The sequence below is a fragment of the Heloderma suspectum genome, chromosome 2 (genome assembly GCF_057233095.1).
Source record: "Heloderma suspectum isolate Gila_16-S chromosome 2, 16-S_ref, whole genome shotgun sequence".
Taxonomy (NCBI): domain Eukaryota; kingdom Metazoa; phylum Chordata; class Lepidosauria; order Squamata; family Helodermatidae; genus Heloderma; species Heloderma suspectum.
Window position 1 is genome coordinate 393,583,588 of NC_139459.1, and position 24,448 is coordinate 393,608,035.

Here is a 24,448-nt window from a genome sequence, read left to right on the forward strand (position 1 = left end):
CCCCATGGACCATAGCACGCCAGGCCTTCCTGTCCTCCGCTCTCTCCTGGAGCATGCTCAAGTTCATATTCATTGCATCAGTGATGCTATCTAGCCATCTCATCCTCTGCTGTCCCCTTCTCCATTTGCCTTCAGTCTTTCCAAGCATCAGGGTCTTTTCCAGGGAGTTTTCTCTTCACATTAGGTGGCCAAAATATTTGAGCTTCAGCTTCAGTATCTGTCCTTCCAAGGAGCACTCAGGGTTGATTTCCTTTAGGATTGACTGATTGGACCTCCTTGCAGTCCAGGGGACTCGTAAGAGTCTTCTCCAGCACTACAGTTCGAAAGCATCAATTCTTCGGCGCTCAGCCTTCCTTATAGTCCAGCTCTCACACCCATACATTACTACTGGGAACACCATAGATTTGATTAGACAGACCTTTGTCGGCAAGGTGATGTCTCTGCTTGTGACTATGCTGTCTAGGTGTGCCATAGCTTTAAAAGGGTCTTTTAATTTCATGGCTACAGTCACCGTCTGCGGTGATCTTGGAGCCCAAGAAAATATAATCTGTCACTGCTTCCATTTCTTCCCCTTCTATATGTCAGGAAGTGATGGGGCCAGATGCCATGATCTTTGTTTTTTTAATGTTGAGTTTCAAACCAGCTTTTGCACTCTCCTCTTTCACCCTCAACAAGAGGCTCTTTAGATCCTCTTCGCTTTCTGCCATTAGAGTGGTATCATCTGCATATCTGAGGTTGCTGATAATTCTCCCAGCAATCTTAATTCTGACCTGTGATTCATCCAACCCAGCGTTTCTCATGATGTACTCTGCATAGAAGTTAAATAAGCAGGGTGACAATATGCAGCCTTGTTGTACTCCTTTCCCAATTTTGAACCACTCGGTTGTTCCATGTCTGGTTCTGACTGTTGCTTCTTGACCCTCGTACAGGTTTCTCAGGACAAAGGTAAGGTGGTTTCTCCATGATCCAGCAAATGTTGGCGATTTGATCTCTAGTTCCTCTGCCTCTTCAAAACCCAGCTTCTACTTCTGGTAATTCTTGGTTCGCATACTGCTGAGGCCTAGCTTGCAAGATTTTGAGCATCACTTTGATGGCATGTGAAATGAGCACAATTGTGCAGTAGTTTGAACACACTTTGGCGTTGCCCTTCTTTGGAATTGGAATGTAAACTGACCTTTTCCAGTCTTGCAGCCACTGTTGAGTGTTCCAAATTTGTTGGCATATTGAGTGCAGCACTTTAACAGCATCATCTTTTAGGATTTTTAATAGCTCAGCTGGAAGACTGTCATCTGTGCTAGCTTTGTTGTTACTAATGCTTCCTAAGGCCCACTTGACTTCACTCTCGAGGATGTCTGGCTCAAGTTCAGTGACCACACTATCATGGCTATCAGGGACATTCAGATCTTTCCTGTATAGTTCTTCTGTGAATTCTTTCCACCTCTTCTTAATCTCATCTGCTTCTCTTAGCTCCCTGCCTTCTTTGTCTTTTATCATGCCTGTCTTTGCACAAAACTTTCCCTTGATATCTCCGATTTTCTTGACGAGATCTCTAGTCTTTCCCATTCTGTTGTTTTCCTCCATTTCTTTGCATTGTTCATTTAAGAAGGCCTTCTTGTCTCTCCTTGCTATTCTCTGGAACTCTGCATTCAGTTGGATATACCTTCCCCTTTCTCCCTTGCTTTTTGCTACCCTTCTTTCCTCAGCTACTCGTAAAGCCTCATCAGACAGCCACTTTGCTTTCTTGCATTTCTTTTTCTTTGGGAGGGATTTAGTTGCTGTCTCCTGAACAATGTTATGGACCTCCGTCCATAGTTCCTCAGGCACTCTGTCTATCAGGTCTAATCCCTGAAATCTATTCCTCACCTCCACTATATATTCATAAGGGATATGATTTTGGTCATACCTGAATGGTTTAGTGGTTTTCCCTACGTTCTTCAATTTAAGCTGAAATTTTGCAACAAGAAGCTCATGATCTGAGCCACAGTCAGCTCCAGGTCTTGTTTTGACTGACTGTATACAACTACTCCATCTTTGGCTGCAAAGTACATGATCAATCTGATTTTGATATTGACCATCTAGAGATGTCCATGTGTAGAGTCGCCTCTTGTGCTGTTGGAAAAGAGTGTTTGCTATGATCAGTGTGTTCTCTTGGCAAAACTCTATTAGCCTTTGTCCTGCTTCACTTTGTACACCAAGGTCATACTTGCCTGTTATCCTGGTGATTTCTTGACTTCCTTCTTTACCATTCCAATCCTCTATGATGAAGAGGACATCTTTTTTTGGTGTTAGTTCTAGAAGGTGTTGTAGGTCTTCATAGAACCGATCAACCTCAGCTTCTTCGGCCTCAGTGGTTGGGGCATAGACTTGAATTACTGTGATGTTGAATGGTTTGTCTTGGATTCGTACCAAGATCATTCTATCGTTTTTTGAGATTGTACCCCGGCACTGCTTTTCCCAACCTTTTGTTGACTGTGAGTGCTACTCCATTTGTGTCCCTGCAGTCAGCCGTGATAGGCTACGTAAATGTTTACGTAGCCTATCACGGCTGACTTTAAAAAAAAACAACAACACGCGTATGCAAATGGTTCCTTATTTTGGCACGTCCGCTACGCTATTTTCGTTCCCCTTATTTTCGCCGTCTTAGTCTACGTAAATCTTGACGTAGACTAAGACGTGCCAAACTAAGAAACGCAAATGGCAGCTGCCGTGGCCGCCACCATTTGCGTACACACGTTGTTGTTATTGTTGTTTAAATCAGCCGTGATAGGCTACGTAAACATTTACATAGCCTATCACGGCTGACTGCAGGGACGCAAACGGCGGCAGCTACGGCCGCCGCCATTTGCGTCCCTGCTAGCCAGCGGCCGGATGTACGCCATTTGCCTACGCGGTTTTGTTTTTTTGTTTTTTTTACCCAGAGCCCTCCGCGGCCGGAAATCCGGCTGCGGACGGCTCTGGCCTGGCTGGGCCTGGCCGGCTGCTCCGCGGAGCTTCTGCAGAGCACAGCCTGCCCCGGAGGATTCCAGGGGGGAGGAACAGAGCACCTCCCCCCTGGTGAGGATTCTGGGGGGAGGAACAGAACGCCTCCCCCCCCCACCATCAACATAATCCGCGAACATGTAAGTGACTTTCGTACATCCCTAACACGGCTCAATACAGGGACGCAAATGGTGGCCATTACGACAGCTGCCATTTGTGTCCCTGCGGATGTCCAGCTGCAGGCAGCCGGAGCCGGCCGGCGGCTCCATGGCTTGGCTGCAGAGCAGAGCCGGCAAGGCAGGATTCCGGGGGGAGGACTGGATCGCCTTTCCCCTATCGAGAATTCCAGGGGGAGGGATGGAGCGCCTCCACCCCACCGCGGTTTGCCCGGCGCCGAGCCAGGTAGGTGTTTCCCAGGTATTTTAGCATTTTAGTTTTCTAAATTTTTATCTTTGCTGTTTTAAATCTGTATTTTAAACTCCTGCACTGCTGCTAGGTTTTATTGTGGTTGTATTGTTATATTGTGGTTTCAATGTTCTATATATGTTAAATTGTTTTATTGTGTGTTGTTTGGTTTTAATTTTTGTGAACCGCCCAGAGAGCTTCGGCTATTGGGCGGTATGGCAATAAATAAATAAATAAATAAATTGCTGGGGGCTGGGAGACGATTTCTGTTTCACCTATGAAATGAGGGACCTATGAAGTCCCTGATAAATAGCCAGGCTGGCGAGGAGTGTTGAGCTTGGACTGTGGAGGATGGAACTCTAATCCTTTCTCAGAGCCAAAGGTTACTGCCTTGGGCCATTCACTTCCATTCAGCCTAACTGAATTTACAGGGTTGTTGTGAGCACAAACTGAGTATTTATACACACACACACACACACACACCACCCTTCACTCTTCTCCACAGCCAACCTGGCATTCAAAAGCAGACACCATGGCTTTTGAGGGGAAAGAAATTGCAACTGTGCCATCAATATTTTGATTTTGTAAAGTAAAGACATTTCAGGTAAGAGATATGCCCCAGCGATCTACAAGATGGAGTTCAGTGAGGCTTCCTTCCGAGTAAGTGTGCTGAGGGTTGCAGACTTACACAGTACGATCTTATGTCTACTCAGAAGGAAGTCGTAGCTTTTCTGGGGGCTGCAAAGAAACAGTATACCACAAGCGGAGGGATGAAAACCAGACTCCCCCCCCACACACACACTCCTCTTTCACACACACCAGGGAGGGAGGGAGCTGCTCCTTTGATTCAAACAATATGTCTGCTGTGGAAAGGATCCCATCCTAGGCCTGCAAAGAAACCAAAAGCAGAGAGCCCTGGGAAGATTGTGGGTGGGGTTTTTTTTTTGCTAATGTAGACACCCATAGACTGGAGAAATGTGTGCTATTTTTTCAAGACAAAGATGTAGCAATTCTTCGTTTCCTAAGTGACCATGGTCTAGAACTTTTGGTCACAGCACTGGCCAGAGGGGACGTGACCCTGGACTTAATATTCAGTGGTACTACCCGGTACCACATTTGATATATGAAGTCCAATATATTTGACTTAAAAAAAAAAAAAAACTGTTCAACAATGAGGGAAAGAGTAAAAACAAGAAGTTAAATGGGGGTGGGGTCAAGAGGATTAGGTCCCCCCAACGTTTACTCAAAACCACAATAAGAGAAGCTCAGCTACAGTGTATACCACAGATAAAATCTAGTAGAACAACATACAAAGCATGGTTGAGCAGTGTCGAGGAAGGTCTTGGAGAAAAGAAGACTTCCTGAAGAAACTGGAACTGTTCCCTAAGGCTGTTGTTATTTGAGGCATTTATACTGCACTTGTGATTGGTCACTCAGGGACATTTTTGGATCATTTCCTTGACTCAGTCAACCTCCAGGGCACATCCAGCTTCATTTGATCTTTATCCCACTGAAGAAATCTGCTGAGATAATCCACTCTTTAAATGTAAATCCACGTTAATGGCTGTGCGAAAATGTGTGGTTACGTGAGAACCACAGCCAGGGAAGAAGAAGCCATTGCGAAGTACAGGAGAATCACACCTGTTCTCCCCCCTCCCCTCCTCCAGCACATCAGCCTGTTGACCTGGGCTGGGAGGAGAGGTTTCTAGCTGGGCTAGGAAAGGCTCAAAGCAAGTGCAGAGCTGGCCAGGGGAGCAAGAAGAAGATGGTGACCCGCCCCCCTTCCACATAAACGTCTGACAGCAACGAAGCCAGCCCACCACTTGTCTGTGTGAAGAGCTGATCGTCATCTCGACATTGACTCCAAATCTCCTGAATCATGCTTTGGTGTGGTCCGGATCTAAGGAGAAGCCCCGTTCGAAGGATCACAGTGTTAAATTCTATCTTTAACCTGAACTGTGGTGGATCCAGGCTGCCGAACAATGGCTAAGCCTCCATTCATTCTCCCCATCATCAGAAATAACACCACCGCCTCTCACTCTGTCACTGACGTGGAGTGGCCATACTGGAGCATACAAACTTCAAAGGGAGACCCACGATTAACAATTAATGGAGAACTTCAACTCTATCTCTTGTGGCTTGAGCTGGTAGAGAGGATTTTATCATGCTAACAAAGCAATCCTATGGTCACTGGGAGAGGATCCCGGTGACCACAGAACATGGTGGATTCCCACTTCTGAGGCCATAGGCACTGCTACGCCCTGAGCACAGTCAATGCCCACAACATCTTTCCAACTCTTTTTAATCAACCAAGTGAAGTCCTTGGGATTCCCTCATTCTGATGCAGGTTACTATAAGCCTTTGTGCTCTTTTCCTTCTCCTTGCCACCTTAATCATATTATTATTATTATTATTATTATTATTATTATTATTATTATTACCACCACCAACGTTTATATGCTGTTTTCCAGTGAAATATCAAATCGGTTAACATATAACTCTAAAATTATAACAATAAAATTACAATAAAATTTTATATTTGTATTTGTTTTATTTATTTCTATACTGCCGACATGGAGGGGAACCTACTTGCCAAATCGCAGACAGTTTGGCCCGGTACTCTTTGTGGTAGGTGCAGCTGAACTGCGAGTTTTCCATCATTTTCCTGCTTCAATCCGTGGAGGCAGATGTGCTCTGTGACTGGATGGTGGTTTGCGGAGTCTCCCCTTTACAAATCATGTGAAAGCTTGAGGATCCCTTTTTGATTTCATGGATTTTTGTTTTCCTCTCTTGCAACACAACGAAAGAAACCAGCCTCCATTTTAACCCTCCGGATCTCTATGACAAACGAGCACTGTGCCTTGTTGATTGAGGGTGTAAATCGCTGGTGGAAACACCCCCAAGGACTGTTATCCTTGTTCTCCAGTTATTCAATCTTTCCCCCTCCTCCATCACTGTTGCTGATTGGAGATTGCTTGGTTATGTTCAGCCCTGATGTGGCATTCCCCAAATCTCCCTCCCTCCCTCCTCCTCCTCCTCCTCCTCTTCAGCCCTGTGTGGAACATTCTGAAGGTGATACTTTTGATGCCAGGTTGTCTGGGTTGCTCAGTTGGTATGTCAGCCTAAGATGATAAAAGGTGCTCCATGCCACTGAGTTCACCTGTGCCTCGACCCTCGAGTGACAGTTCGGGATCCAAGACCACCCCCAAACTACGAACCTGATCCTTTAGCAGGAGTTCAGCCCCCTCCAGAACAGGTTGAACATCACCTAGCTGGGCAGATGAACCCCCAATAACAGTACCTCCAACTCGTCTGGATTGAGTTTCAGTTTATTGGCCATAATCCAGTCCATTACCATGCCTAGGCACTGGCCAAATATCAAGGGTCGAAAAAAACCTGTACCAATATTGTCGTCAGCACCCAAGGATGACAACCGATTGGGAAAATGGAGCAGCAGATTTTGAACTGTGGCCTTTGTGAGAAAAATCTGCAGCTATGGCATGGATGGTGGTGGTGAGCGTCCATTGCACGGGTGATGCTAGGTGTCTAATGACACGTTTATTTAACTGTGTATTTGCAACATGTGCACACCGCTCTACATCCAGACAATTAAGGAGCAGTGAAGAATACAAAGACAGAATATGTTAAAGGAATAAAACCTCACCTTAAAATGATTATTATTTCTAAAAAGATGCAGAATTCTGGTAAATCCGTGTCCGGTCAGTCAAGGAAGGCTTCCTGAAATAAAGACATTTTCATGAGGAGTCAGAAAAAGCGTAATGTTGGCACCTCTCTCGCCTCCAGAGGCAGTGAGTGCCATAGAAAGAGGGCCACCACACTGAAGACTCTTCCCCAGGTGGACTCCATTTGGTCCAGCGGTCCATGTGGAACCACCAGGATCTTGCCCTCTGATAACCTCAGTGACCAGGCAGGGCGGTAAAGGAGAAGGTGCTCTCTCAGGTAGGGATGTCAGAGAATTTCTCCACGAATCTCCGGGAGGCCGAATGCCAACGCATTCAGCCCCCCGAAATTGGTGGAGAAACCGTCCGCCCCCTGCCCCCCCCGGGATGGGACTTACCTTCGGTGAATGTCCCTGGCGGTGGCGGCTCCCGGCCCCACAGAGAGCGCATATTGGAGTACTCCAGTCTTGAGGTTACTAACACTTGCACCACCATTGCCAAGCGATCCCTGGCCAGGAACACGGCACTGAGAGCCTTGATTCAAAACAGAAAGCCTGTTTACTCAGAAGTAAATCCCAGCAGGTTCAATAGGGCTTACTCTCAAGTAAACATGCCAGGTTCCTCTCTAAAGACCCTTCTTTCTAGCTGACATTTTAAGTTGTGTCTGAATGGCCAGAGAAAAAAGACCCTGCCTTTTCCAGGGACACAAGCTAAAGGGGTCTCTCTGCGTCCTGCAGCGCTGTAACAGGGGGACAGATGGCTGTGATGAAGGTGTGGAAATCACCGTTTAGAGAGTTAAGCACCCCATGATCTTTCAGCCTGTGTGTACAATGGATTTCTAACATAAAATCCATGATTTCATGGGGGCGGATTTATGAGATCATAAGATAAGGAGCAACTTAAACCTCTTTCCCAAGCTAACGTCCTAAATCTAATTTCTTTCTGATTAGCTCTGTTTTCACTCCCTTTGAAGCACATAGATTAAGGGCTGACTCCCACAACTCTTAGCAATCTTGTCACATCGGTATATACTGTGAGAAGAATGAAGGCCAGAGGAAATCCACTGCCTGCTGTGAGTTTCAAAGTATCTGCTGCCATCCAGGAAGGGAGGTCCTTTGCATCCCCCTTACTCTGGAACAAGGGAAATATACCCACTTGGACTTCTGTTTCTCTCCCTCCTTCAGGCCCTTTCACTTGGTGGGGGAACAGTTAATTACATTGCAGATAAATCAGTTGCGCTCACTAAAACATTTCCCTCAGTCAAAGCTTTGATATGAATGTATCTCTTCCATGAACCACACTCCTGGTCCTAAGAATTGTCCTTGTTCCAGATCTAAAGGGCTTGATCCATTGTCATTTATTTGTTTCTTACATTTATTTCTTACATTTATTACATGGTCTCACTGCTACTCTCTCAAAACTCTTCCCCTGTTCTCAATTTTTCTGCTCACGTAATCTAATCTGCCCACCATTACATGTTTTCTTTCCGTTTTCATAGTGGGAGAGGGCCACTTCCTTCATGGCGTGTTTGTGGGTTTCCCATTTGCCCTGGTAAGAAATGTGATACTGCACAAGGCTTGTGGACTGAACAAGCAGGGTTCTGCTTATGTTCTTCTACTATACTTCTAATCTTAGTCTCAAGGGACCCTTCCTCACATCTCTTCCCCTGTCCTCGTTTTTCTTGGTCATTGAATCTCCTGGGAACAATTGTGATGGAATATGCAATGTAACTTGCATTGTTAATAAGACTTTATCTATAATTTTGTTTGTTTGTTTGGTGGTGGGTTGGTTGGTTGGTTGATTTATTTTATTACCTTTCTATACCACCCAATAGCTGAAGCTATCTCATTAAAATACAAAAAAACAGTGGTATTTGATAAGAGATTATTCATTATAATCTCTGTGTGGTAGTTGTGCCTTGCCAAATATGAACAGAATGCCTTGAACAAAATGCTGGACGAGATGGACCCTTGGTCTGATCCAGCATGGCATTTCTGAATATGCTGTAGCGAGCTTTAAGTGCTGGGGCAAAGGTGCTTGCTGAATCTTCGGAAGAAGAAATCTTCTTGAGTCAGGATCTCTCTCTCTCCCTCTCTTTCTCTCTCTCTCCCCGGGGTGCAGAACCTCCTGTTGGACATGCTGTGGCAGCCAGCGCCAGAAGAACATATGATCTCCTATGAGCTGCTCTAAGTATGGAATTCAGGTGGAAATTGGTGCGGGCTGGGAAAGGATTTCTATTTCACCAGTGAAAGGAGGGACCTGTGACGTCCCTCATAAATAGGCAGACTGGTGAAGAGCGTTGGGCGTGGACTGCGGAGAAGAGAATTAAAATTCTTGCTCAGAACCAGGGATCACTGCCTTGCGCCAGTCCCTTTTTAGAAAGCAGAAGAGCGGGGAGAAGGAGGAGGAGGAGGAGGAGAAGAAGAAGAAGAAGAGGAAGAAGAAGAAGAAGAAGAAGAAGAAGAAGAAGAAGAAGAAGAAGAAGAAGAAGAAGAAGAAGAAGAAGAAGAAACATATATACGGCACCCTTCACTCCTCTGCACAACCAACCTGCAATGAAAGAGCAGACACCGTGTCTTCTTTGGCTAGATAGCAAACTGAAAGGAGGAGAGGACCACCAGGAGAGGACCAATTTGTCTCTGGTGGGCTTGGGACCCCAGTCCTTTTTAATCCAAATACTTGTCTTATGGGTCTAGCATTACCAGCCTGACTTTCACATTGGTGCGTCTTCTTTATCCAATGAATAAAAAAGCTTGTCTGGATAATCTCAAGGGGGGAAAAGAAACTGCAAGTGTGCTATCAACATTTATATTTTGTAAACTAAACACATTTCAGGTAAAAGATGCTCCCCAGGGATCTCCAAGATTTTGATGGCCTACAATGTCATACCCCGGAAATATGGAAGTTGAGATTGTTCCTTAGGGTTGCCTCTTTTTGTCATCTTCGATGGGCTGGAGCCTGCAGTGCTACTCTGTGGCAGTCCCGAGTGGTGGCGCTACTGAGGTGCTCCAAGAGAGACTGAGCCCCAATATGCCTCCCTGAGCAAGACTCTGGGGGGCATAAAGATGAGGCCAGTTGGACCTCCCCTTTCTGGATCAGCCTGGAGCCCACTAGAAATTAACTAGTGATGTATGAATGTTATGAAATCCGTCCCGTTTATTTTTTGTAGCTTGTTAGGGATCATTCGTTCTGTCATCGGTTGTGATTTGAGAAAAGTGTATTGAATCCAGTCCGTGTTTTCCGGTTCACCATTTGCAAACTCCGGAGGTTTGCCTGTGTCTGCCTCTTGTCAAGAAGGGAGGGAAATCCCACAGAAAGCAAATTGCCTTCTGATTTGGAGGTGACTCAGGCAATGCTTTCCCACCCAGGCACTGCTTTCCCACCTAAAGCAACTGCTTAAAAAAAGATCTTAAAAGTTGCCAAGTTGCAGGACTTTTTTCCTGTCTAAACATGCATAGGGTTGTCCCCTAATAGGGAAGTACGAAAGTCACTTACCATTTACGAAATTTGATTCGCGGTGGGGGGGAGGCACTCCGTCCCTCCCCCTGAAATTCTGGCTGGGGGGGAGGCGTCCCGTCCCTCCCCCCTGAAATTCATTTGCGTCCCTGCAGTCAGCCGTAATAGGCTACGTAAATGTTTACATTACATTTAAACATTTAAATGTAAATAAATGTAAATAGTAGTCTATTTACGTAGACTACAGCGCTATTTGCATTCCCCTTATTTTCGCCGTCGTCTACGTAAATTTTTACGTAGACTAGACATGCCAAAATAAGGAACGCAAATGGTGGCACCCATGGGTGCTGCCATTTGCTTAGGAGCGGCTTTTTTTTAACTCAGCCGTGATAAGCTACGTAAACATTTACGTAGCCTATCACGGTATTTTTTAAAAATCTAGCCGTGATAGGCTACGTAAATCTTTAGGTAGGCTATCACGTTTGTTTTTTTTTTAACTTGGAAATGGCTGCGGCAGCAGCTGGTTGGAAGACCGGCCGCTGCAGCCGCCGCCACCGAACCGCCGCCGAACCGCCCCCGCTGCCATCAGGGGGATTCGCCCAAGGTAAGTCCCATCCTGGGGGTGGGATGGGGGGCAGACCATTTCGCCACCGATTTCGGGGGGCTAAATGCACTGGCATTTGGCCTCCCTGAGATTCGTGGTGAAATTCTCTGACATCCCTACCCCTAAACAGCTGGTGAAATCCAGACTTTGGAGGCTTTCTCCTGCTTGGCGGAAAAAAAGGACTCCCCTCTTCACCCAGGGAGCCAATGTGTTGGGAGTAGGGGTGTGCAAACCCCACTCACCATTCCAGCTGGCGGCTCTGTGGGGGGAGGCGATCTGTCTGTCCCTCCCCCCGGAATCCTGCCTGGCTGGCTCCATGGTGAGTCTGCGGAGCCGCCGGCCAGGCCCATCCGCAGGGGGACTGCCATCCACTGCCAGGCTGCTGCAGCTGCCATTTGCGTCCCTGCCCATGGCCGTGATTTTGGTCCGTCCCAGGGGATTTCGGGGGGTGGCAGTGGGGGGGTTGTCCGTTCCGCCATGGACTCCGGGGGGGGGCAGATTCTAAAGAATCCAGCATCGCTGGAGTCTGTGGCGGATATCTCCGCCATCCCTAGTTGGGAGGTACTGAGTAAAACAAGGGTACATAAAATCAAAAAAGGTATCCTCCTAATTTCATATGATTATTAAAGGAGAGACCCACAAAACCAGTATCCAGTCACAGAGCGTATCTCCCTCCACTGATTGAAGAAAAAAAAATGCACCTGCCTACAATCCTGCATTTAAGATGGGGTTTTTTGCTTCTGTTTTAAATGCAGGATCACACCGGACTGCCTTGACACAACTTCCTTTACCAACCAACCTTCCCCCCTTGTCTCTGTAGCTTAATTTCTGTTGTAGCGTTTTTCTCATGGCCCCAGTCCTGGGCACAGACTTACTGGGAGTAAGCCACATTGAACTCAATGGGACTTACTTCTCATTAGACATAAGATCACCGTGCAAGTCTGCAATCCTTGGGTAAGCCCCATTGAACTTGAAAGTGTGCTCTGAAACAACAGAGGATGTTTTTTTCTGAGGTGGGGTGAGTGATCAGATGTGTCTCCCTTCACTGCAGGGTGGCATTTGACCCTCTTCTCCCATCGACTGAGAAATGCAGAGGGAGGAGACGCAATCAGCAGGCATTTGTCTGTATTGTTCCCAGCGATAAGCTAATGGCACCTGCCATTAGCGTATCACTTCCAGAGAGCCGCTCCGCACGAAATCATCCAGAACTGGAGGTAAGTGATGCCATTCCGCTGCAGAATTCTCTGACATCCCTAAAATTAACCAGCCCTGCATCCATTCTAGAATGGTTTTCTGCCACCACAGGAACTATGGTTTAGAACAAAATTCTGGCAGGAGAAGAATCTTTCCCCATTCTTAGCACTCAGGCTCATCTTTTGTTTTAATCATGAGATGCTCTTTTGTATTCAGATCAGGCCTCCATAAAATGATGTGGCATTTGGGAAGAAAGATGCAGCCCAGCAAGCCAGCACTGGAGGCCAAGATGGAGAAGACCTGCACAGCCACCATGTATTTCCCCTTGGTGCTCAGGTAGGTGGGCACAAAGGACAGCCAAACGCTGCAGAAGACCAGCATGCTGAAAGTGATCAGTTTGGCTTCATTGAAAGCCCCAGGCAGCTTCCTGGCAAGGAAAGCCACTGTGAAGCAGATGGCAGCCAGGAAGCTCATGTAGCCAAGGGCAGTGTAAAACATGGTGACGGATCCTTCGTTGCATTTCAGGATGATCTGCCCAGGCTGGGAGTGCATGTCAGAGTCAGGGAAGGGTGGAGAGATCCCCAGCCAGATAATGCAGATGACAACTTGGACACCAGAACAAGAAAGGATAATGACATTGGCCAAACTCTTTCCCAGCCATCTTCTCACCCCGGTCCCTGGCTTAGTGGCCAGGAAGGCCAGCACCACAGTGATCGTTTTGGCCAAAACAGAAGACACAGCAACTGAGAAGATGATGCTGAAAGTCGTTTGTCGGAGAAGGCATGTCACGTTCCTTGGCTGGCCAATGAATAGGAAAGAGGAGGAAAAGGACATGAAGAGGGAGACAAGGAGAAGGTAGGAGAGGTCCCGGTTGTTGGCTTTGACTAGAGGAGTTTCAAAGTATTTAATGAAGATTCCCAACACGACTCCCGTGGTTAAGCACAAGAATAGAGCAAAGGAAGCCAGGGTGATCCCCAAAGGTTCTTCATAGGACAGGAAGGTTATAATCTTGGGCACACATTGATCTCGGTCCTGGCTAGGCTGCTGATGTGCTGGGCACTTGTTGCAATGGTCTGCATCTGAGAAGAAGAGTGACTTGGTTTTCACTAACATCAATATACATCCACAACAGTCTCTTGATTCTATTTTAATATGTAGGCGAAAGATGGCAAGATGGAAGAGAGAATGTTTAGTAGGGATGAAGAGAGGCAAAAGCTCAGCGGGAGAGGACATCCCTTCTGGACACGCTTTGGTAAGACGATGGGCTTTGCACGTGCAAATGTGCTCATTCCAATGTGATGTCACCAGTGAGTTCAGTGCAAACACAGCTTAGCGTAAGATGGGAATGACAGAAAAAATATTCATGTATTACATTTAAATCATCAAATGTTGAAGTGCTAATTGATGGTTGTGTTGACCTTGAAAAACTGAACTCCCTCAACTTACCCTTCCCACCACTCCCTTCCCTTCCTTGTCTTCAAAATTTAGTGTGCAAGCCTGGTGGCAGGACCTCTTTCTCCCCCTCCCTCTTTTCCTTGATCTGAGCCTGTTTGGGAGAGAGTAATTTTGGGAAAGGTAGGATAAAAATGTAGTAAATAAATAACTTGACAAAAATATAAATAAATTTTACACCACCCTGAGAGTAGGCTCAATGGTGGTGTATTCCAACGTGTGTAAATAAAATAATATGAAATAAATATCCTATGTTATGCCCACAATAACCCTTTGAGGTAGGTTGGGCTGTGTGGCAGTGAATGGCCCAAGGCAGTAAGCCCCCGCTCTGAGGAAGGATTTGAACTCAGGCCTCACCATTTCAAATCTGACACTTGTCATCAGCCTGGCTAGTTCTGAGAGACCTCATAGGTGAGGCAGTTCCCTGCCAGAAATAGCCATTTTCAGAAAACCTTACCTTACCCTCTGATGAACCCTATATTTTGATGTACCAGCTTGGGTGTCTGCAATAGGGCACCCCTCTGAAGGTCCTGAATAGAAACAGATCTTGGGGTTTATTTCCAAATTCACATTCCCATGTCGATACGCCCCACTTTTTTTCTTTACAATAACCCAACTAGTTGGACCTGGCTAGTTCTTTTGAAATTCAGTTTCAGAATCATTAAGTTGGTGGAAGCATCCTCGAAATATCTTTCTGGTTGCCTGCCTAACATCATAGATGGTGAGTCTATTTCCAGTGGCCCCCCGAAAAATCTGTCTTGGTGAAGAGGTTGGCTTTTAGTATTCTCACACTCCGTTAAGGAGGTGAAGTTTCACCCTAAGTCTGTGTCCCTTTGGAACCATGTGATTCAGGAGTCCAGAGATGCTCTGCAAGGATGTAGAGCTTTCCCACATGAGGACAGTTTTTATGACACTTCAATCCCTTCTCGTGGTGATGACACACTAACAAAATCCAAGGCCTACAGTTATTTGCATGTGGGTCATCATAATTAGTTGAAAGACTAAATAAAAATAATCATATATACAAGGCATTTAGCAGGATGGGTCAAACCATCATTAAACCAGACTCATTTTACAGGCTGGAATGGCTGAGCAAATGAGAATGCTTTAGCAAGCCTCCTTGGGGAGGCCATTCCAAGGACAGGGTACCACGACCAAAAAGTCCCCCTCTCTGAGGGGGAAACATACCTAATTTCAGATGGTAGGGAGAACTGGAAGAGAGCCTCCCTTTATAGACGTAATGTTTGGCAAGTTCCAAGATTGCCCCCATTTCCCAAGGGAACACCCTTTCCTCTGAGGTCACCCACCTTCCTGTGTGGAGATTGACCCTTCCGCACATGGCGCACAGGCATAGCAGCAAGGCGGCTCTCCTTCCTGGACCTCCTTGGCATGCCCAGGGCGACAGCTCTCAACGCACCTGGAACGAGGCACAGTCTAGCAACAAAGACAAGGAACAATTATTAGGTGCCTTTGTCTCTGTGGAAAGGAATCGTGGTTTTGAAAATGATACAAACCCAGGAGGAACCCTGGTCTCAGAGACTCCAGGCTCTTATTCTGTGGGAAGCACGTTTGGTGCAACTGCTCACTTCTGCTGCCTTTCCCCCTTACTTTCATCTGCCTAACCTCAGTGGTTGCCTCAGTGAGAGCAGGGCCTGCTCAGATATTGTAAGAGTGCACTTGGGGGAGGAGGCCTGGGAAGGAATTGTTCTGTCTGTTTCTTCATGCCTATTCTGGGTAGGGGTTGAAATGTAGGAGGGGAAGGGGGGAGCAATTGTAATTCTCCTGCTCTTCTCCATGGCTTTTTCTTCCGGGGGGGGGGGGTATCTCCACAAGCAATTGACTCTGAGCTGGCTACCTTTGGAGGTTCTTAGGAATAATTGAAGTCATGGCCATCCAGCAGTCAGCCTTGACTTTATCGCCCAAAACACTAGATTTCTTGAGACTGCTTATAGTTCGTTGTTGTGTGTCCGAACCCCTGCATTTACATCGGGTATGCTAGCCGGGTGTGCTGGCCTGGCCAGGGGAGTGCCTTTCACCATTAGCCCAGTCAAGAGGTGTTTCCTTTCCCTGTGTTTCCTGTCCCTGTATTTCCCAGCACGAACATATGTGTTTCTACTCAGAAGTAGCTCCCATGGTGGTCAATGAGGTTTGTTCCTGAAATGTGTACTCCCGATGTTACTGAGATTACAATGAATTAAAATATCACATTTAAGAGCCTGAATGTCAAAGTTTCCAAGCTTTGGAGCTTCAGTGGATTGCCGCAGGACAGGGGGAACACTGTGTTGCGATAATGATTGCTGTTAAGTAATTAATATGGGGAAGGTGGAGAGAAAAGAAGAGTGATTTCTGTGAAGACATAGGAGGAAACCTCCCAGGCATTGTATTGCAGGAGAAAGGGGAGGGAGAGCCTGGGGGTGGGTCTATTATTATTGAACAGCCCCTGCTAGTCAGATGATGTTCACTCCAACCCCCACACCCCACCTGGAACTATGTTCTCTGAAGTGGCAGTGGGAATCTCTCTCCAACCCTTGCTCCTATGGGAAGATATTGGGATGTCCATGGAACAACCTGGACAAGGAGCTCAGGACCAGAATGCTTGAATGCCATCTTGCCATTGCTCTATGGAACAGATGCGGAAGACCTCCTCACAAACCCTCCCCTTCACTCTGCACTAGAATCAGAAAACAGGCAGATGGGGAGAGATGAAGTCTCACCAGCCTGCTATGCTGTGAGAAAGCTCCATTTTACAGGGCAATTCTGCACCAGTTTGCTCAATGGTCATTCCCATTAAACTCAATGGGATTTACTGCCACATTGGTGTCCTAAGAGTACAGCCATTATTCAGTGAATTATTCATGCTTAATTGATGTCACAGGCCATTAAATGAAATAAGTCTTTCCCCTTACCTTCGAAAGCCGAGAGGGCCACACCACGGCATTGGGGTTAATGGTGAGCTTTATGTCAGGAGGCGCCTGTCCCTCTAGACTCCCCACTGTAACCCTGGCATGACTCTGGTTGGGAAACTGCACCCAGTTCACGAGGTCAAAGTCAGCTGCCAGCTCTGCGTTCTCTTCCAAAGACAGTCGGTCCATTGAAGCATTGTAAAACTTTTCCAGGAAAACGTGAAGCTAGAATGACATAGAAAACACCCAGAAAGGAAGCCAAACCTAGGAAGGCTCGTTTATTGAAAGCTATCCATGACCCAGAACATCTAGCCCAGGGCCCATTTTCCATGGGAACAGAATGAAAGGCAGGGACGTATATGGCGCCATTTGAATCCCTGTGTTTTGCCATGATAAGCTACGTAAATCTTTACGTAGCCAATCATGGCAAAAAAACCTACAAAAAACAGCGAACGCAAATGGCGGTGGCTATGGTGGCCGCCATTTGCATTCCGATTTTTTTTGCCGTAATATGCTACATAAATGTTTACGTAACCTCTCAGGGCCAAAAAAACGGAATGCTAATGGCGGCCGCCATAGCCACCGCCATTTGCGTTCCCTTAGTTTTGCCGTGATAGGCTACGTAAACACTTACATAGCTTATTACGGCTATATGGAAGCGAATGGCAGCCGCAGACACAGCTGCTATTTGCGTCAGCATGGACGGCAGCAGGTAGGTGCCCTGTTCCGGGCCCGTTTGCAGGGTGGGGGGCAGAGGGGCTTCATTCTGCCACAGATTTCGGGGGGCCGAATGCACTAGCATTCGGCCTCACCAAGATCCGTGGTGGAATTCTCTTACATTCCTACCTAAAATGCGCCTTTTCCACAGGGAGGCAGCAGGGTTGCTGCAGATTGGCGACAGTGTCATCTGTCATGAGCGACCCGGATGTGCTGTCGCTCCAAATTGAATCAGCCAAATGTTGCAATAAACCATTTTGATCAGGGGGAAATAAACTCTGCCAAAGAAGTAGCAAGCACTGATCCGAACTACACAAGGAGGCTGTGTAAGGCTCAGCACAGGAAGAATAAAGGGATGGTAAAATCGTTGCAATCCAAAATAAATAAATCCAAACACAAAGACATGTAACAGAACAGTTCTGTTCTGCTGGTGTTCTAGAGAGGAGAGATAGGTTTTAGCCGAAATACGTTGCTTCATCGTAACAGGCATTTGTGTGTTAAGGGTGGGCAGTTGTGTAGCGACTCAAACATCCAGACTGAGGCCCCAGGTTTTTCTAGGCAGGGACCTGAGCAGAACTCAACAACAGAGCAATAATATAACACAGCTCTGGCTTCTGTCCCAACGGTTACCTGAGCCAGCAGATAGAACAGGACAGGCAGAGACTGAGAACTCCGCTGTCTGAGAGGACTCCTGGGAAGACGGGCCCTCGCTCAAGTGGTGGCCGGGTGATCCTGTGGAATGGGACTCAGCAGAGACAGATTTGGTAATGAGGGAAGTCCAGCTACAGCTAAGAAGGATGGATCTCTCTCAGGGCACCAAGGATCAACCGCTGGATGGGGGATTGTTCTGATGTCACTGAAGTACACAAAATTCTAGACCTCCACCAGGAGCCCACAAACCAGATTTCCCTCAGAATTGAGCAAAATTTGACCTCACTACTATATTTGAGTCTGAATCCAGGATAATGATTTCAGACTCCAACCATGGGCTGCTATATGCTGTGGACGTGCAGGGAAAATAAAGAGGAATACCTGCCATGGCTGTAGGGTTCCACGTTCCAGCCTGTCTCCTCCACCCACCCTCAACATCCGCTTCCGACTTGAGGAATCTGCAGCATCTAAGGCATGGGCCACAACTTGCACACTGTTGTATGTACTGTAGCCATCTTGAGACAGAGCTCTCTCAGTCTCCTCCTGGGTCAGCGTCTCCAGTTTCTCTCTCTCTATGCATTTTGTCCAGGCTTTTACGGACAAGGCATGCTTGGAATAGAAACAATGAAATGCTTTACCCCAAAACTCTCCAAGAGAAGAGGAAAATGGTTGATGGTAGTCATATTTTAATCTTTTTTTGGTCTTTATTGCAAAGGACAAAGAGCCGTGGAAGTTCTTGAACAAATGAAAGTCATAAGTAAGCTGCATGTTAACATCCTGACAAGCTGTTGTGATCCAGACCTTTGTCCCAATGTCATGTGGTACAATCAAGGGAACAGGTGTGTTGAATGAGTCACAGTAGTAAAGAAATACAGTGACTTGTGTACTCCTGACAGAGGATACTTCCTGATGGAACATTTCCGGTGGGGGCCTCGGTGGTACTCTTCTTGAGAAGGCAACGCAAATCCCACTTCTGAGCAACAGGGGTGTCAAAGCACTCATGAACCTCTCTCCATTGTCATTTTCTGGCACAAAGAGACCAATCCAGGTCCATCCAAAATACAGGAGAAGTTGGATGACCCCCGGGTACTGGGCTTCTTCCTTTGGGGCCATCCGGTAGATAAAAGGGAACTGAGTTTTGGCATTCAGAACATGAGCAGCAAAGCCATAACTGATCTAGTGAGGAAAGGAGGAGATCGGTGCTTTGTTTTGCTTTCAGCATGAAGTTCAGATACTTATTAACCTGAGATTGTTAATATCCAACCAAAGGCCAGTCATTGCAATGGGTCTGTGATGCATGCGGTGGGCAGGAGAGGTACCAAAACTTCTCAAGGGCCATTTGCAGTGTAGCTACCCTTTGGCTGATTTGCCAGAGTTTTAAATGGGTGAACCTCCCAGAGAGCTTCAGCTATAGGGAGGCATGGAAATGAAATAAATAAAATAAGGACATTGCAACCCCTGTGGTATCCTTGTAACGTCCAGGATCCGACTGGGCCCTGACTTATTTGAAGACCCATAATTCGGTAAATGGCAGGTTAAGATAGCTTTGGTAGTTATTTATTTATTCACCTCAAAGTGTCGTTTCCAAAGACTGTTGTGTTTTGCTGTGTGTTGTTCCTTTCCCCTTTCCCTTTGGCAATAAACTATCACCTCTCTCCACAGAATGCATGTGCTCTGTTCCAGTTAAGCTTCCAGAGCTTTCCTCTCAGTTGTTGCTACAGTTTAAAATTTCAGGTTTGGAGACAGGGTGTGGTGGCTTGAAGCCCTTATTCCCTGAGCCTCGAGGGTGTCCTGCAGGGCCTGAGAGTCCCCTGGCTCAGGCTGAAGTGGATGTAAGTCTCTTTAGGTAGGCTAGTGTTCAGCATGACAAACCTCTCATCCCGCCCTTCACTGCTGGGTCGTGGTAGAACAACGCCCACCCTCCCTCCCCACTAGTGCTTTAGGGAGGCCCACCCTGTCACCTCCAGCAGAGACCAGGATGGTCCCAGCTCTTCTTCCTGGTGGTTGTTGATCTACTTCCTCCTGACATACCTGTGGGATCTTGTAGATAACCGACATGGTTGAAATCTGGATGGAGGTGTCAGATTCTGCCCCTTCCAGAATGGCCAGCAGGTTATTCCGTCCTCCACAGCTGTAGTTTGGAACGTTGGTTGCTCCACCAGCAAGCAGGTCTAGCATGGCATCAGAGGTCATTCTCCCATGGAAATGGGTCTCATAGATGTTGTAGCCCAGGGTGATGTTGGGCAGGAGCCTGGGATTCTGATCGATCTCATGAATGGCAAACAGGAAGGACAGGATGTGCCAGTATCTGAAACTTCCTAGACTGCAGATGATGATGATGTTCAATGAAAATACAGTGTCATGTTCTTTGCATTGTACATCTAAGGGCCTCAGAAGGCATGATCCCCTGTTCAACTTAGAAAAGTGCAGCTAAGACATGATAGAGGTGTATAAAATTATACATGGAGAGGAAATGCTAGAACCTCTTCACACAGCAAAGAGTGAAACCATGGCATTTGCTGGCATGACAAAGTTGTTGTGAGTTGTCGTGACAGCAGTCAGCTTGGCTTTAAAGCAGGGATTAGCCAAATCCATGGGGGTTAAGGCTGCCCATGGCTACGACTAGGGATGGAGGAGAATTCTGCCATGGACCCAAGTGAGGCCGGATTCCAAAGAATCTGTCCTCCAGGTCCGAGGCTGAATGACACCACTCAACTCCACTTGCCTCTGGAACCGCCTGCAGTCAGATCCTGCCCTCGTTGATCCCGCGGAGCCCGCCACCGGCTCCGTATCGCTGGCAATATGGCCAGCCACCATTGCTGTCCCGTATCGCTTGCTGAGCGAGGGCTGACTCTAGATGAAAATGGCTGCAATTAGCTTAACCGGAGGGCTTTACAGCCGCAAACGGAGTAGCGGACACCATTTGTGTCCGGAATCAGCCCTCACTCAGCCAGCGATACAGCGTGGCAATGGCAGCCGGCTGGATCACCAGCGATGCGGAGCTGGCGGCTGGCTCCATGGAATCAGCATGGAGCGGAAACAGCAGAAGAGTATTCGGGTGGGAGGGACAGATCACCACCCCCCATCCTGGGGAGATTCCTTGCCAGTATGAAAGGTAGGAAATCCGCCCATCCCTAGCTATGACTCCTTGTGGCTGCTATAAGTTACCTCTGTGTCAGAGGCAGGGTGCCTCTGAAAACCAGTTGCTGGGGAACATGAGTGGGAGGGTGCTGGGCACTCAAGCCATTCTTCTGTCAGAAGAGCTAATCCCCATTCATGAATGTTGGGGACTTACTACAAAGGTTGTTGCTGGGAGGTGGCAGCATGGTGTTAAAGGAGAGAGCTGTGGGCTATGTGGCCCAGCTTTCACTCCCTAAGCTAGCCTTTTGCTTTCAGTTGTGGTGGAGGATGCTCTTGCCCATTGCCAATGTAAAAGGAAAATTCAACTTCCAGTTCAATTGGATTTGATGCATAGCAGTGCTGTGGATGAAAACACTGGCCTCCAAAATTAATTTAGTAAGAGGAACATGGTATCGTCCCCCATCCAGAATGCTCAGGGTGATCTTGAAATGTAAAATGAAATCCAAGAGTGAAATCAAACAAGGAAGTGTTGTAATTATGGGTGACTGCAATTAACACTCATGTTGACTGGATAAATTGAGGTCATGAGCCCACTGACCTCACTGAAGGTTTTGAAGCTGGCGGTAAGGAGGCTGTTATTCCTGCAGACCTTCCCTTTTTAGGACTCTGGTTCCTTTTGTTGACTTTTGTATCCCGTTTTTAAGCAGGGTTGCTTTAAGCTGTTTTATTGTTGTGTTTTTTAAAAAATTGTTTTTAGTTCAATGTTCTTTTTAATTATATGTTGTTTGTATATGTTTGTATGATTTTATGTCAATGGTTTTTAAACTTCGGATATTGTATTGTAATGTTTAACTTTTGTAAACTGCCCACGGTGCTTCGGCTATGGGGTGGTATAGAAATGTAATGAATAAATAAATTATACATAGATAAATTTATTTTGTTCCAGTCATGACAAAGAGATTAAATTTCTTGACACTCTAAATGACTGCATCCTAGAACAGTAGGTCATGGAACTCACCAGAAGGGAGGTGACCCTAGATGGAATCCTAACTGGTGTCACACAGGACCTAGTACAAGATATAAATGTTGTTGAATTAATTGGCAACAGTGACCACAGTGCTATCAGATTTAATATATATTTAAGTGGGAAATTGCCAAGGAAGTCCAACACAACCACATCATTGGACTTCTCTAAAATTACAGAAGTGGTAAAAAGGAAGTTGAAATGGGAAGACAAGAGGAGTAAAACCCTTCAAAATGCTTGGAAATTACTGAAAACCACAATAACAGAAGCTGAGTTAGAATGTCTACCACATGTTAGGAAAGGTAATAGGAAGTCCAAGAAGTCCACAAAGATGATCAGGGGACTGGAAACAAAGCCTCTGAGGAGAGACTGAAGAACTGGGCATATTTAGCCTTGAGAAGAGAAGACTGAGGGGAGATAGGATAGCACTCTTCAAGTACTTGAAAGGTTGTCACAGAAAGGAAGGCCAGGATCTCTTCTCCATCATCCCAGAGTGCAGGACATGGAAGAATGGGCTCATGTGACAGGAAGCCAGAAAAACTTCCTGACTGTTAGAGCAATACGACAATGGAACCAATGACCTAGGGAGGTGGGGGGCTCTCCCACACTGGAGGCATTCAAGGTGAAGTTGGAAAGCTATCTGTCAGGGATGCTTTGACTTCGATTCCTGCATTGAGCAGGGGGTTGGACTCAGTGGTCTTATAGGCCCTTCCAACCCTACTATTCTATGGTTCCATGGAAATTCTGTTCTCTTTCTGTTCTAGAGGGGAGAGATAAGTTTCAGCAGAAATATGTTGTGTCATCATAACAGGTGTGTGTGTGTGTGTGTTGGGGGGGGGGGTGTAGCTTCCCAGATATCCAAACTGAAGTCCCAGGTTTTACTAGGAGGAGACGCGAGCCAGAACTCAATAAATGAGGAATAATATAACACAGCTCTGGCTTCTGTCCTAAGGGTTACCTGAGCCAGGAGATAGGAAAGGACACGTAGAGGCAGAAAGAGCTCTCATGTCTGAGAGGACTTCTGTGAAGATGGGCCCTCCCTCATGTGGTGGTGGGGCAATCGTGTGAAATGGGACTCAGCAGAGACAGAGAGCTTCGGCTATTGGCCGGTATAGAAATAAATAAATAAATAAATAAATTTGGGAATGAGTAGTGAGACCTATATTTGAGTCTGGATCTAGGATAATGATTTCAGAGTTGGATAACGGATGGCTATTTGCTGTGGATGTGCAGGGAAAATAAAGAGGAATACCTGCCATGGTTGTAGCATTTGAAGTTGCAGCCTGTTTCCTCCACCCACCCTCAACATCCATTTCGATCTCGAGGAATATGCAGCATCTAAGGCATGGGCCATATTTTGCATATTTACTATAGCCATCTTGAGACAGGGCTCTCTCAGTCTCCTCCTGGGGCAGTGTCTCCAGTTTCTCTCTCTCTAGGCATCTCGTCCAGCCTTTCATGGACAAGCCATGCTTGGAATAGAAACAATGAAATGCTTTCTCCCAAAACTCTTCAAGGACAGAGGAAAGTGGTTGATCAGGCTGGATCAGGCTGGACCCTGGATCAGGCTGAGTTGGGCATTAGGGATGGGGGAAGCCTCTTCAGCTAGGCTGGTTTTCAGCACGAGAAACCTCTCCTCCCTCCTTTCATTGCTGCTGGGTGGTAGAACAACTCCCTCCCTCCATTCCCACCAAGGCTTTAGAGAGGCCGCCCCTTTCACCCCGGGCAGTGACCAGGATGGTCTCAGCTGTTCTTCCTGGAGGTTGTTGACCTACTTGCTGCTGAGAAAAACATTTGGGATCTTGTAGATACCCAACATGGTTGGAATATGGATGGATGTGTCAGATTCAGCCCCTTCCAGAATGGCCAGCAGGTTATTCCATACTCTGCAGCTGTAGTTTGGTACGTTGGTTGCTCCACCAGCAAACAGGCCTAGCATGGCCTCAGAGGTCATTCTCCCAAGGAAATGGGTCTTATAGATGTTGTAGCCCAGGGTGATGTTGGGCAAGAGCCTGGGATTCTGACTGATCTCATGAATGGCAAACAGGAAGGACAGGATGTGCCAGTATCTGACCTTTCCTACACTGCAGATGATGATGATGATGATGATCAATGAAAATACAGTGTCATGTTCTTTGCATTATACATCTAAGGGCCTTATCAGGCAATATCGGTCTCAGAAGACTGTTTAGCTTAGAAAAGGGCAAGTATGATATGACAGAAAGGCATACAAATAAACATGGAGTGGAGATGCTAGAACCTGGGGTCATCCCATGAAGCGGATGGGTGGGAGACTCAGGAC

At 46.7% G+C, this 24,448-nt stretch overlaps 1 protein-coding gene across 1 annotated transcript; it reads right to left on the minus strand.

Annotated features, from left to right (window-relative positions):
• Positions 1–12,480: 12,480 nt before the first annotated feature.
• On the minus strand, positions 12,481–24,100 carry LOC146356464 (vomeronasal type-2 receptor 26-like). The gene is made up of 8 exons (XM_084830132.1): positions 24,032–24,100; positions 20,763–20,894; positions 19,013–19,217; positions 18,471–18,631; positions 16,677–16,898; positions 15,188–15,204; positions 14,959–15,098; positions 12,481–13,397 (listed from the first exon to the last, which is right to left on the minus strand). Exons 1-8 carry the CDS (start codon positions 24,098–24,100, stop codon positions 12,481–12,483), a joined length of 1,863 nt encoding a protein of 620 aa, XP_084686258.1.
• Positions 24,101–24,448: the final 348 nt, after the last annotated feature.

What these genes read in the sequence shown, in the direction of transcription:
- LOC146356464 (XM_084830132.1), bottom strand. Translation starts at nt 24,100, where the DNA reads ATGACCTCTGAGGCCATGCTAGGCCTGTTTGCTGGTGGAGCAACCAAC. An exon ending in TACCAAACTACAGCTGCAGA is followed by an intron (nt 20,895 to 24,031) that starts GTATGGAATAAC and finishes ATTTTCATCTAG; the next exon opens with AGTCAGCCCTCGCTCAGCAA. An exon ending in GCAGGCGGTTCCAGAGGCAA is followed by an intron (nt 19,218 to 20,762) that starts GTGGAGTTGAGT and finishes TTTCCTCACTAG; the next exon opens with ATCAGTTATGGCTTTGCTGC.